This window comes from Phyllostomus hastatus, unplaced genomic scaffold (genome assembly GCF_019186645.2).
Source record: "Phyllostomus hastatus isolate PE091 unplaced genomic scaffold, TTU_PhHast_1.1 phas_contig_40, whole genome shotgun sequence".
Taxonomy (NCBI): domain Eukaryota; kingdom Metazoa; phylum Chordata; class Mammalia; order Chiroptera; family Phyllostomidae; genus Phyllostomus; species Phyllostomus hastatus.
In genome coordinates, this window is record NW_025333872.1 from 65,142,574 (window position 1) to 65,155,578 (window position 13,005).

Below are 13,005 nucleotides of genomic sequence, written 5' to 3' on the forward strand. Positions count from 1 at the left end.
GGAAGAAAGTACAATTTCAGGAAAAAAAAAAAAAACTTCATGTTTTATTTAAGAAAAAAAATCAGGTGAAATCAATTAAGATAGAAAAGAATTATTTCAAATAATTATCAGTGGACTAGCTTTTAAAAGTACATACTAGACGATATAATAAGCAGGATTAAAAAAAGGATTCATTCTCATAAGAGGGCTATTTCAATAGGATCTAAATAGAGTATATAATTATAACCGCATTCAACAAAGACTATACTTCCACCTGCCACACATATAACCAATTTATGACTCTTTGAGTAAACCACAAAGCTCAGTGATAAAGAGAAGGTAGCACAATGACCCGAAAGTACCACAGTGCTAAAAGAGTATTGTTTTTTTTTTTAGTTAGGTTCAGAACGTATTAATATGTAAGTCTGACAGTGTTTCCAACCTTTGAATTCCCTAGAGTTTTGCCCACAGCATCGTTTTAACTTTTAAAAACCTTGTGGTTTTCACTACTAGTGAAAAGGCAGCTTGATAGGTGCAAAATGCCAAAGAAAATTTTTACGTGAAAATGCCCTATCTCATGCTTGGCTCTAATATATCTTTGGAGTAGAGTAACGCTGGCTGTGATAGTCAAAGGCTGCCTCCTAACAGGCTTATCAAAGCAGCATTTGCTACACTGGTTCATGTGTCATGGTCCACTTTCTGGGCCTCAGAATTTAGTAGCTGTGAAACCTGGTAAGTGTGCACACAGAAGAAGGATCTGTCAGGTTTGTCAAGCTCAAGAGAAATAACTATAATAGATACAATTATACTTTAAGTTTCTATGGTCAGCACATTTTCTCCCCACAGGTATATCCATTCTGAAAGCCAGACAATAATAATCAGAAAGTAGTCTGAGAAACATGGAATTTTTTTAAGAAAATTAATTAGAGGAACTGAATGCTTAAGGCACCAGGCTACATTATACTGGTATTACAGGTTACGAGGTCCCAGACAGACTTGCATTTTCTGTTGTTTGCTGAGACTCTCTCTCCATATACTGTGCACTGTACAAACAAGGGAGGCACCACCAATGTTTGTCACTGTGACTTTTTCTGAGGCTGACTTGCCCACTTTATAATGAAAATATTCTTTATTGATATTAACTTGCATTGCATTTTGCCAGTAAGGGAGCCATACTTTGGCTTGGGAAAACTTTTATATATCTCTGCTTTATTATGTGCTCACTTTACAATTTAACTCTCAGAAAACAAATATTTCCAAATTTCTGGGGAATGCTTCATTAAGACGCCCCTAGGGCTGACAATTGCTATATCAACTATACAATGAATATATTTTTAAGTGTAAGTAACAATTATTTCTTAGTGTTCTATACTCAAAATGTGTTATGGTTTCTCAAAAATCTTTCTAGAGAATAACATAGCAACAAAATTCTTAAATGATTCACCTGATATCCTGGCATGAAGATTCTGCTTCATGGAGACACCCTCAGGCTGAGAAAGGGACTCGAGAATTGTCAAGGCTGATCTTCGCAGTGAGCTATCAAAAACAGTTAGCACTTCATTGGGGAATGCATTGAAATATTCCCCAATTTCCATGTTGGTCTCAAAAAGGGTCATGGCATTAACCACAACTGGGTAATGAGCATCTTCATCTTTTTCCTTCAGGATTAAAAGAATATCGTTCTTATGGTATTCCGAAACATATGATTCAAACACTTGACCAACCAGTGCAATTTGATCACTATTCATCTTGGATGTATGTAACTAAAGAAAAAAGAAAGAACTGTATTATAGCTTTGCTACACACGTTAACAAAAATTGTGTGGATATAAATCATCCTCACTTTAGGTTACATTCTAATCTCAAAATATTACCTGAATTTTAATTTTAATTAGATCTGAGTTATCTGTTACTTAGGAAATGTATTATTTTTAAGTGGGTAAAAATTTTATTGGTACTGATTATAAAATCCAAAATGGTCTAATGTCTTTCCCAGTTCTTCAAAACTTCCTCCTCATTAACCCTGCATTATGTAAAAAGGCCCTTGCTTTTTCTTTAACCAACTTTCACACTCACAGTTGCTCTCAAGTAATCTTAAATGCCAGTCTTTTGGCTAAAGTTACTCCTGGTAGAGTTTTTTTGTAAGAGTCCTGCTTCTGGGTTTTATTCATATAAAGAACATCTCTCTTTTGCTCTCTCTCTCTCTAGTTAGACACACACACACACACACACACACACACACAGAGGCATGTATATTCTGCTACATAAACAGAACATACACTATTACTCAGATTGATAGCCAGTTATGACTTGAATAGTTATCAGATTAGCTTTAGAAACTTACATTTGGAGGTCAATTTATTTGATATTTTCTCTTCCTGACCCAGGAAAACTATTGGCTTCAGCAAAAACAGCTGTCAAGAGTGTCAAAAAACTAGATAATTAAACTGAGGAAAGGAAAATTGGTCTTTAAATGCTGACTACAGATTGAAAATAAGTACAGTATATTTATATTTTACCTATTCCTCTGGCAGTATTTTTGTTAAATTTGTATCTACCATTAAAAGGGCCTACCCCATTCTATTTTCATATATACACACAGGTATCTACCACATAAAAGGTATTATGCTTTGAAATGAAAGCACAGTAAAAGGGTCTCTATCCTCTCAGAGAACTAAAGGACAGATCAATATCATAGCACTATAACAGTGGTAAAAATGCAGTATGAATAGGAGCAAAAAGGAGGGGATTACTTTAAATGCGGTGACAATCCCAAATAAACTGTCCCAACTGGATCATTTAAGAAATCTTTATTTGGTTTGAAAACAGAGAGAGCACTGGAGTACAAGTGTATTTTAATTTGACTTACTTGTTCAACTAACATTGATTGCCCTAGGTTCTATAAAAGAAAAATGATTAAAGAATCCTGACGACTAGAGGATGTCAGTGTGAGATTAACAGATGAGTATATGTGTATCTAAGAGAATAAGTGAAAATACACTACGGCCACTACACTGAGTAGTTTGTTGTAGTTAGGTAATATAAACTCAGCCAAAGGTAATGCAGAAAAGGCACTTGGGAAGGGACTAATCATACAGTATATCTATGATGTGGCCTTTAGAGACTACAAGAGAATCTCTAAGATTCTATAAATGCAGATTAAATTTGAAGCCACAAATTCAGCAATTTAAAAGACTGCTCCACCCAGGGCAGAAAGTGGGCAGCGGTAGAATTCATGGTTCAAATTCAGGTCAGATTCAATTTTGCCTAATCTTTTTAAACAGAGCATCTTGAAAAATACCATTCATTTTCAGTATCTGTACAAAACTGATCGACTGTTTCTAAGCAGTTTACTAACCCTATAAACGTGCCCACCCAGATACAGGCTGGAGGCACTTACTGTTTTACAACTTTCAAGATCCCAATGAATAGTTGAGGGTAAAATACAATCATATGTTATTTTATCCTCCAAAGTGAAGCACCTACAAGTAAAGCCAGGAGGGTCAATAAGTGGTGACCGCTCGCTAGTTCCTGGGGAATCACCGCGGAACCAGTCGCCCGGACTCACCTGCCGTAGCCACGCCCCCTCGCCCGCGCGCGCTGAGTCCTAGGGCCCGCCCCATCCACGCCCGCCTCTTCCTCCGCGGACTGCGGGTCGCTGGGCAGAAGAAGCACAGCCCAGCTCGGAGGGCTGACATCCGCATTTAAATCTCTGGACGCAGCCCTTGAACACGCAGCCCCGTGTTGTAACACGTGGCAGGTCTGTGACACTTCCCGAGCTCAGCTCCCGTGTGGATCAGTCACCAGACCAGTCCCCGAGTTGAATAGTTTTTGAACTAACCAAATGTGGGCGACAGTTGGGACCAACTGCAAAAGACAAAATAAATAACAGAGAAAAGAGGCAGCGGCTATCACTTACCGTCGCATACAGTGTCATAAGTAACCGCAGTGCCCTGCTCTCGACTCGGAGGGGCGCAGAGAACTCTGGCCTGGCGACGGGGTCGCGCCGTGGGCCCAAGGACCCTAAGTGGCCAGTGGAGGCGGGGCAAGGTGCGCACGCGGGACCGCTCGAGGTTCCTCCGGCCGCGGGAGCGCGCAGGCTCCGGCGGGCCCGCCTCGCAAGAGTGCTAAATAGGCGCTACGCGAGCGGTTCAGCCCTACCCGCGCTCACGATGAGCGCCAGGCCGCGCACCGCTCAACTTCGCCGCTCAGGTGGCTCTTCCGGGTGGGGAAGCAGGCGGGCGCGCGCCCGGCCTGGCGCCTCAGGACGCGAGAGGGCCGAGCGCAACGGGTTGGGAGGGGCGAGGAGGGTCCGGGGCGGAGCAGAGAATCGGGGCGGGGCAAGAGACGTCCTTGGGCGAGGCTGCAAAAGGGCTGCCACCCCAGGTGGAATGGGAAGGAGGGGTTGTGCTGAGCTGTTTCAGAAAGGGATTGTGTATGGGTTGGGCTTTAGATCTAGGGACCCTACCAAACCTAAAGCCACGAAGATTTTTCTCCTGTGTTTTCTCCTAGAGGTTATAGAGTGAAGGTTTTATGTTTATACCTATGATTCATTTTGAGCTAATTTTTGTACATGCGAAAAAACGGATTATTTTTTGCATATGGATAGCTAGCACCGTTTCTTGAAAGAACTTTTTCCATTCAAAAACCTTTGCACTTATGTGAAAAATAAATGTCCTTATATGTACGGCTTTAAGACTTTCCTATTCTATTTATCTACAAAAATACCACGTTGTCTTTGATAACTGTAGCTTTTTAGTGAGTCTTGAAATCAGATAGTGTTCGGCATCCAATTTTATTCTTTTTCAAAGTTGTTTGGGCTTTCGTGTTTCCATATGAATTTTAAAACCAGTTTGTCATTTTCTGTAAAAAGCTGGGATTTTTGTTGGGTTTGTATAGCATATATAGATCTGTATAGAATTTACATGTTAATATTATTGAATCATATGACCTTTGAACAAAATAAACCTCACCATTTATTTAGGTGTTAAATACGTAATGTCTCTCATCAATGTCTGATATTTTGTTAAATCTATCTCTAATTCAGATTTGTCCATAAAAATTATGCTGGAGGGGAAATCATACTTGTTAATGCTATGTAAATCATATTTTCAATTTTAATTTCTGAATGTTTCCAGTATGTAAAAATAAAATTGATTTAAATTTTTAAATTAAAAAATAACTTATTTAAAAAATAATAAACTTGTTATAAAAATAATAAATTTCTCAGAGCAGTTTTGGGTTTACAGCACAGCTGAGCAGAAAAGTACAGAGTTCTCATATATCCTGTCCCCACACATCCACAACCTACCCCACTATTGACATCCATTTATCAGACTGGTGCATTTGTCATAATCTATGAACATATGTCGACATGATTATCACCCAAAGTTCATGGTTCACTGTCTGCATTGTACATTCTATGGGTTTTTACATATGTAAAATAACATGTATACACTATTGTAGTACACAATAGTTTCACTATCCTAAACATCTTCTGTGTTCTTTCTATTCATCCCCCCCTCTCCCTCCCACCTAACCCATAGCAACAACTGATCTTTTTAGTGTCCTCGTAATTTTGCCTTTTCCAGGGTGTCATATACAGGCACAAATAACACCTCTTTTTATTACAAAATCTTGTACTACAAAATCATAAGCATGTAATTCTGTAATATAACAATATCACACTCAAGCACACCATACGGCATTTTAGGCAAAATGTTCAAATTAAAACTATAAATTATTACAGCCATATTATTACCCTACCAACCCACTGAAGCAGGTGTTACTTCTGCCACACCCTGGAGGTGAAGTCATACAGTGGGCAGGTAGCCTTTCACATTGGCTGCTTTCACTTAGTAATATAGTACATCCAAGGTTCCTCCATGTCTTTTCATGCCTTGATAGCTCATCAAGGTGATGAGCAAGGTGATTTTTGGTGATGAATAATATATCAGTATCTGGATGCACCACACTTGATGTACTCACCTACTGAATGATATCTTGGCTGCTTCCAAGTGTTGCCAATTATGTAGAGAGCTGTTCCACACATCCATGTGCAGGTTTTGGTGCAACATAAGCTTTCAGTTTCCTTGGGTAAATACCAAGGAGCATGACAGCTGAATCATATGGTGAGTATGTGTAGTTTTATAAGAAACCACCAAATTGTTTTTTAAAGTGGCTGCATCATTTTGCATTCCCAGCATCAATGAATGGGAGTTCCTATTGCTTCACATTCTCTCCAGCCTTTGGTATTGTCAGTGTTTTGGGTTTTGGCCATTCTAATAGGTCCATAATGGTATCTCTTTGTCATTTTACTTTGTATTTTATTTCTCTAATGACATTTGATGTGGAACACCTTTTCATATGCTTACTATTTTTATGTATATCATCTTCAGTTAGGTGTCATTTAAAGTCTTTTGCCCATTTTTACATCAGGTTGCTTGTTTTCTTATTGTTGAGTTTTAAGAGTACTGTCAGATGTGTCTTGCAAATATTATGTGTTTGATAGCATGTGGCTTACCTTCTGATTCTCTTAACATTGTCTTTCTCAGAGAAGCTTTTTAATTTTAATCAAATCCAGCTTATCAATTTTTTTCTTCATGAATTGTGCTTTTGGTGTCATACTTTTAAAAGTCATCACCGAACCAATGGCATCTAGGTTTTTTCCTATGTTGTAGGACTTCTGCAGTTTTGTATTTAACACTGAAGCCTGTGATGCACTTTAACTTTTTGTGAAGGGTGTGAGATTCATGTAGATTGTGTGTATGCATGTGAATGTCCAGTTGTTCTTAGTACCATTTGTTAAAAAGACTATCTTTGCTCTATTTGTAAAAGATTTGTATTGCTTTTGCTCTTCTGTCAAAGATCAGTTGACTATATTTACATGGGTTTAATTGTGGGCCCTCTATTCTTTTCCATTGATTTGTTTATTCTTTCACCACACTATCCAAGAGTGAGTATTATTAAAGTTAGGCAGTGTTAGTCCTCCCCCTTTGTTCTTCTCCTTCAATATTCAGTTGGCTATTCTGGGTCTTTTGCCTCTCTGTGTAAACTTTAGAATCACTTGTCAAGATCCACAAAATAACTTGCTGGGATTTTGATTGGAATGGGATGAATCTATAGATCATGTTGTAAGAACTGACATTTTGACAATGTTGAGTCTTTCTATTCATGAACATGGAATAGTTATCATTCCATTTACTTTTTAGAAATCCTCACTCGAGGATATGTTTATTGATTCTAGAGACAGAGAAAGGGGGCAGGGAGAGAGAGATACATTGATTGACTTCCTCCTGTATGTACCCGGATCGGGGATCAAACCCTCAATCCAGGTATGTGCCCTACCCTGGGAACAACACACCACCTTTTTGGTTCATGGGACAATGCTTCAGTCAACTGAGCCACCCAGCCAGGGCTATTCCTAGGTACTTATTATTTTTGTTGCAATTGTAAATGGGATTTTTTTCCTTCATTTCTCTGATATTTTGTCAGTGTAATATATAGGAATGTAACAGATTTTTGTTTATTGATTTTGTATCCTGGAACTTTACTGTATTTTTTTTTTGTTTCTAATAGTTCTTTTGTCTTTAGGGTTTCCTACAGATGGACTCATGTCATTGGCCAATGGTGACAATTTTACTTTTTAATTCCCAATTTGGGAATGCATTAAAAAATATTCTCTCTGGTTCAGTTTTTTGGAATAGGTTGAGAAGGACTGAAATTTACTAAGTGATGAGAGCCAGAAAGTTATCTTTTGTATATTAATGAGGTGATTTTTGGACCCCACCTAAGGATGGGGATTGGTTGCCAGGGGAACCAACCATGTGATTAGAAGGTTGGAACCCTTTGGCCTCTGAGGAAGAGGATGGGGCTGGAGATTGAGCTGAATCACCAATGGCCAATTAATTTAATCAGTCATGCCTATGTATTGTAATAAAGCCTCCATAAGACATTCAAAAAGAACTGTATTTGGAGAACTTCAGGTTGGGGACCCAGATACTTTCCATGTCCCTGTGCTGGGCCCTAAAATTTACAAGGATAGCTGCTCCATTTGGGGGGACCTTCCCCTTTCTGTTTTCATCTGGCTGTTTGTATCCTTTACTATCCTTTGTAATAAACCTGTAATCTAGTGAATAAATGAGTTTCCTGAGTTCTGTGAGCTGCTTTAGTAAAGTCACTGAATCCAAGGAGGGGGTCATGGGAACCTCTGATTTATAGCCAGGCATCAGAAGTACAGGTAACAACCAGAGCTTGTGATTGGCATCTGCACTAAAGAGTGTTGTTGTAGGACTGACCCCTTAATGTGTGGAGTCTGATGCCATCTCTAGGTAGATAGTGACAGAATTGAACTGTAGAACGAACATGCAGGTGGTGTCCTAGAATTGCTTGGATCCATAGGGAAAGGCTGCCATTTCCCACCACCACCCCAACACACACTGAAAATTTGTGATCAGACTCTAGTAAGGCAATTGATAGTATCTTCCACTGTGGTTTTATTTCTAAAATGTTAGCATACAAATAAAGTATTAAAAATGATAACGGGCATTTTTACCATTATCATCAGTCCTCTGCAATCTTCCCTTCTTCCGTTGTACATAACAAGGATTAGGGTTCTGTTAAGTGTCACCATCCATTCTTATGAACCTGCAGCCAAGTGCCAGAAGATGGCCAGAGAGCACCATCACGTTGATGGGTTTCAATATAAATACATAGCCTCTCATCTCAACCACTGCCTAACAACCCTTCTTCATCTCTCTAGTGTATCTCCAAGATAACTATTCAATATTTACTCACCTACAGTAATTTATACCTGTCCCAAACTATCTCATTTTTGTAGGGAGGTCGGATAGCAGCTATTGGTTTATTTACATGGTCCAAGAGTACAGACCTTACGACACTTGGTGGCTGAGCCAACACTCAGGAGCCTCAGAGGAAGAGAGCTTCCTAACACTGATGTATCAATCAAGTTCAGTCAGGGATGTTATGGAGGGCATTCAAACACTGTGTGGGAGATTAGAAGAGATAGCCTTTAAAGCCTCTTCTAACTCCAGATTCTAGGATTCCACATTGCTTTTTATATTCTATCAAAATAAATGTCCTACTGAAACTTCTTCAATAACAATGCTAACCATTTATATGAGACTCTTAGACTCTTTTAATGTTACATATTACCTAGTGAACAGTTGAAAGTTGTAGAATTTTTGTCTTTTTTGTCCTTTTAATCCCTGTCCTCTCTCTTCCCTGCAAGAAAATACACTAAAGCACAAAAACCCACCTTGACGCTGCATGCCAATCTCACCTCTTTCTCTTTCCCCTTCCCTGCACAGCCAAGTTTCTTCAAAGAAGGGTTTTCATTCACTGTCATCTTTCTTCCACCTGACTTCCCTGGAATCTAGCTTTTGCTAAGGCCATCTTCTAGCTGTCAAACCCAAAGGCCACTTTTCATTATTTCCTTGTCCTGGTCTCTACAGCACTTGGTTGGCTGCTCTCTCTTTGAAATCCTTCTCACACAACACCATGATTTTTTTCAGTCTATAACTCTTCTTCCCATTCTCATTCAAGTGTGGCCTGATCCCGAAATGCCGGTGTCCCCCAAAGTTCTATCCAACCCATCGGCTCTATCAATGTCACATACACCACACTTGTGTTTAACTGCTTAATTCCAGAAAAATTTTAACTTCAGCATACCTGAAATAAAACTTCATCTTTTGTCCACACTTCCTTTTCTTTCATGTCCCATACATATTTGTCACCAACTCTCCTGATTGTACATTTTTATATATTTTGTACATTTTTGTACATTTTTTACTCTTTATCCCCTCATCTCCATTCCTATTAACACTTCTTTGGTTCAGTCCACATCTGAACCAACTTAGTAAGCCTCAAACTGGTCTTGCTATTTAGGTGCCCATCTTTCCTGAGCAAACTGCAGCCAACATGCTGACTTAAAAAACTTGAAGTATCACAGCATGCTGGGGTTTTTTTGCCTGCTTAAAGTTCTAGAGTTTCCAGCTGAATTCCTTACTGAGCATTCCAGTCCATTTGGAACATAATAAAAAAAGCACAGGTTTCAACCCTTTCCAGCTGTATAATTGTGTGTGTTGGTGGCGAGGGGATGGCAAAGTAGAGAGTGCTCAGGTTCTTTATCAGATTTGTTGAAGGGTTAATGTTAAAATTGTAGTGTCTAATAAAAGGCAGGTGCCGGAGAAACGGCTACTCTGATTATGCCACATTAGTCCCATCGGCTGCACTGAATTCTCAGAATGCAGCCGGCTTGCTCTTTCCTGACTTTTATTTTAGCTTGTCCCTAGAACAGCCCTACCTTTGGTTAATTCCTACTCATCTTTCAATATTATACTTGGGTGCCACTTCCATGCCAAGCTTAGGTCTTGACACATTAGGTAGGTAGGTAGCCACCACTTAGGCAGAGTTAACCACTTCCTCTTCCCTGCTTCTGCTACCACTGTGCACCCCATAAATCTTATTTGTGGCTCTGATGTGGGAAAAAAGTTTGGTTCTGGACTACGTAAACAAGTAGGGATGTGTTCCTTGAGAACAGGTGTTCATCATTGTTGTATTCCCACACAGTTGCCTGCATGAGGACTACATCAAAACTCTGGTAAATAAATGTCCAATTACAAGACACGAAGCAACTAGGAGAAGAATGTATGCTTACAACTATATTTATTTTCTGAAATAATTTCTGAAGCATTAACCATTTTCCTGGGAAAAATTCAATCTCTTAGTTTAAGAAAAAATTTCAGAGCAAGTATTCTGTAGAAACGTTTTTATAGGATAAGTTAAAAACATGCTACCACTGTGCCTACTCATATGCAATGGTTTATCCCTTGAAAATTTTGTGAGGATTAAATGAGATATTCTTTCTACCATCCCCTTAAGTACAGTGCCTGACACATAATAACCATTTAAAAAGTCTGTCTTTAACATTACTATAATCTTTGCAGGTCATGTATTTGCATTTATCTTGTTCACCCAGATTTTTCTAAAATCTCTATTACCGAGCCAACTAAATTTGGCACTCATAGAAATTGATGTACTCTTTTAGGCTACAGGACAAAATAGAGTATCCTGCCAAAATGGACTGAAAGCTTAGAGGAAGAAAAGGTCTCTTTAACATGTGACAGTGGTTGCTTAAGTCCACGATCATGGGTCAATACTACATTGCCTATTTAGAAAACTAACAAACTGGCTTTTAAGGCAAATTAAGAAAGAATTAATTGACTGTCTCTTTACCCAATGAATTTGGCCATAAATCATATTAATTTAGATACTAACTGTACTAAAAGTTCTAGATTCTTGACTATCAGCAGCATTTTATATACCTGAAAGTCCACAATTTTCATATGTGTTTTCATTTTAGCTTTGCAAGTTTAGAGAACACAATTTAGTTATAGCTGTACAAAGTAATGGGAGAAATTAAGCAAACAAATTCACCTATCCTGATTTTGTTATGATTACTGATACCAAATAATTTAATATTTTATAATTATTATGCAGTAAAACTTTTTAGCAAATCTTATCTGGAACTAAAACATATTTAACAATTAAATACACTTACTTGAAAAAAATGAGAAGCATTACTGTTTGTTTTAGCAAAATTTATTATGCAGTAATTACAAAGGTTAAAGGCTCTTTCATTTAAAAAAAAATAACTATTGTAATTACACACATAACATAGTACCTTATAAGAATGATTCCAATAAATACCACAGGAAATACAGTGCATTTTCATATTAGAGACAAATACTTTCTCATTCACAGTGTTTGACATAGGAAAGCCTGTTCACATAATGATCTGTAAGGTCATGCTCTTAGTAACAGTCCACACAGAGCTGTGCCAACACAGTTCTTTCAGAACGTGAAGTACCGGGCAAACCACTCCTGGCGCTGGGGATCTGGAGAAGCCGCTGGGGAAGCTTCACTCTGAGGAGGACTGAATTCATAAAAAGAGAGACATGTAACCCAGCATTAAGCTATTTTGCAAAATGAAGGGTAAAGCACATAAAACATCAGTGTAGATGATCACAGGTGGTTGGCTATGTCAGAAGATGTGTGTTAAAGATGTGCTACTCCTTTACACTAGATTCAGTTCCTCACTCCATGAGGGCCTGAGAGTGCATCAGCAGCTCAGATGGAGTCAGTTAAGGAGCCATGTCATAACAAATAAAAAAAACAAAACAACCCACAAAAAAACAAAAACAGTTGAGAAAAATAATGTAATCTTCTTTGAATAAAAAAAAATTCAGGAGGAATGGGTGGGGAGTAAGAGAAAACAAGAGGACATTCCTCTTTCAGCACCTTTTCTCTTTTAGTTAATTTCAGAATCTGACACAAGCAGTTGATTCTTACAGATGTATCCTTAAATGTGAGTAAGTTAAATAACTAAACCACGGTATAGTATTTTTACTACAGGTATATTTACATTAAACTTTCATAATTCCTTAAGCAAATAGTCTAGAGGGGTACATTAAAAAGCTGATTTCCCCTCTATTTTCAAAGTTATATAATTTATACCTATCTTAAGTCAAACTACAGAGTCTTTGTAGTTGAGAGAATAAAAGGGTCCCTACCGTCTTTGGGGGAAATTACAAGGCACGCAACAATGTGTAATGGAAACTCCAGCAGCCATGTTCCTTGAGCGCATGCACATGCATCTTACTGATACCTAAACATGCCCATGCATGGGGGAAAATAAGCAACACAAAATATTTAGCAGGAGACACATTCAAAGGTGTATTTGACTAGTTTTTCATTCTTGCCATTTTTTATTTAAAATAATTAGTCATTAATTGTAATCATTGTCATTAATCACTTAACCTAGAAAAAGATAGTATACCTATCAGACTATTGCTAGTGACACTGCTGAGATTTGATAAAAATAAGTTAAAAGTAAATAAACTTAAAGCAGCACAAAATCAGTTAATATTAAAGTTAAGCATAAAATGATAGTACTTTTTGACTTTAATTTTGAATGGATAAAGAACTGGATTTTGTTTAAATTTTA

General features: G+C 38.1%; 2 protein-coding genes across 9 annotated transcripts in view; both read right to left on the reverse strand.

Annotated features, from left to right (window-relative positions):
* Positions 1-4,225, reverse strand: part of MCM9 (minichromosome maintenance 9 homologous recombination repair factor) — a 74,428-nt gene extending 70,203 nt beyond the window's left edge. For both annotated transcript variants that reach the window (XM_045842687.1, XM_045842686.1), the window contains exons 1-2: positions 3,898-4,225; positions 1,424-1,742 (exon numbers count right to left, since the gene is read on the reverse strand). In XM_045842687.1, coding sequence (XP_045698643.1) covers positions 1,424-1,742; positions 3,898-3,915 — 337 coding nt within the window. In that variant the 5' untranslated portion in view covers positions 3,916-4,225. The remainder of the gene's footprint in view (positions 1-1,423; positions 1,743-3,897) is intronic.
* A 7,359-nt stretch (positions 4,226-11,584) lies between these two features.
* FAM184A (family with sequence similarity 184 member A) overlaps positions 11,585-13,005 on the reverse strand; it is a 111,249-nt gene continuing 109,828 nt past the window's right edge. For 6 of the 7 annotated variants that reach the window (XM_045842518.1, XM_045842517.1, XM_045842516.1 and 3 more), the window contains one exon: positions 11,585-11,934. In XM_045842518.1, coding sequence (XP_045698474.1) covers positions 11,853-11,934 — 82 coding nt within the window. In that variant the 3' untranslated portion in view covers positions 11,585-11,852. Of the gene's footprint in view, positions 11,935-12,571; positions 12,667-13,005 lie in introns of all 7 variants that reach the window. The other variant, XR_006786097.1, reaches the window with a different exon arrangement.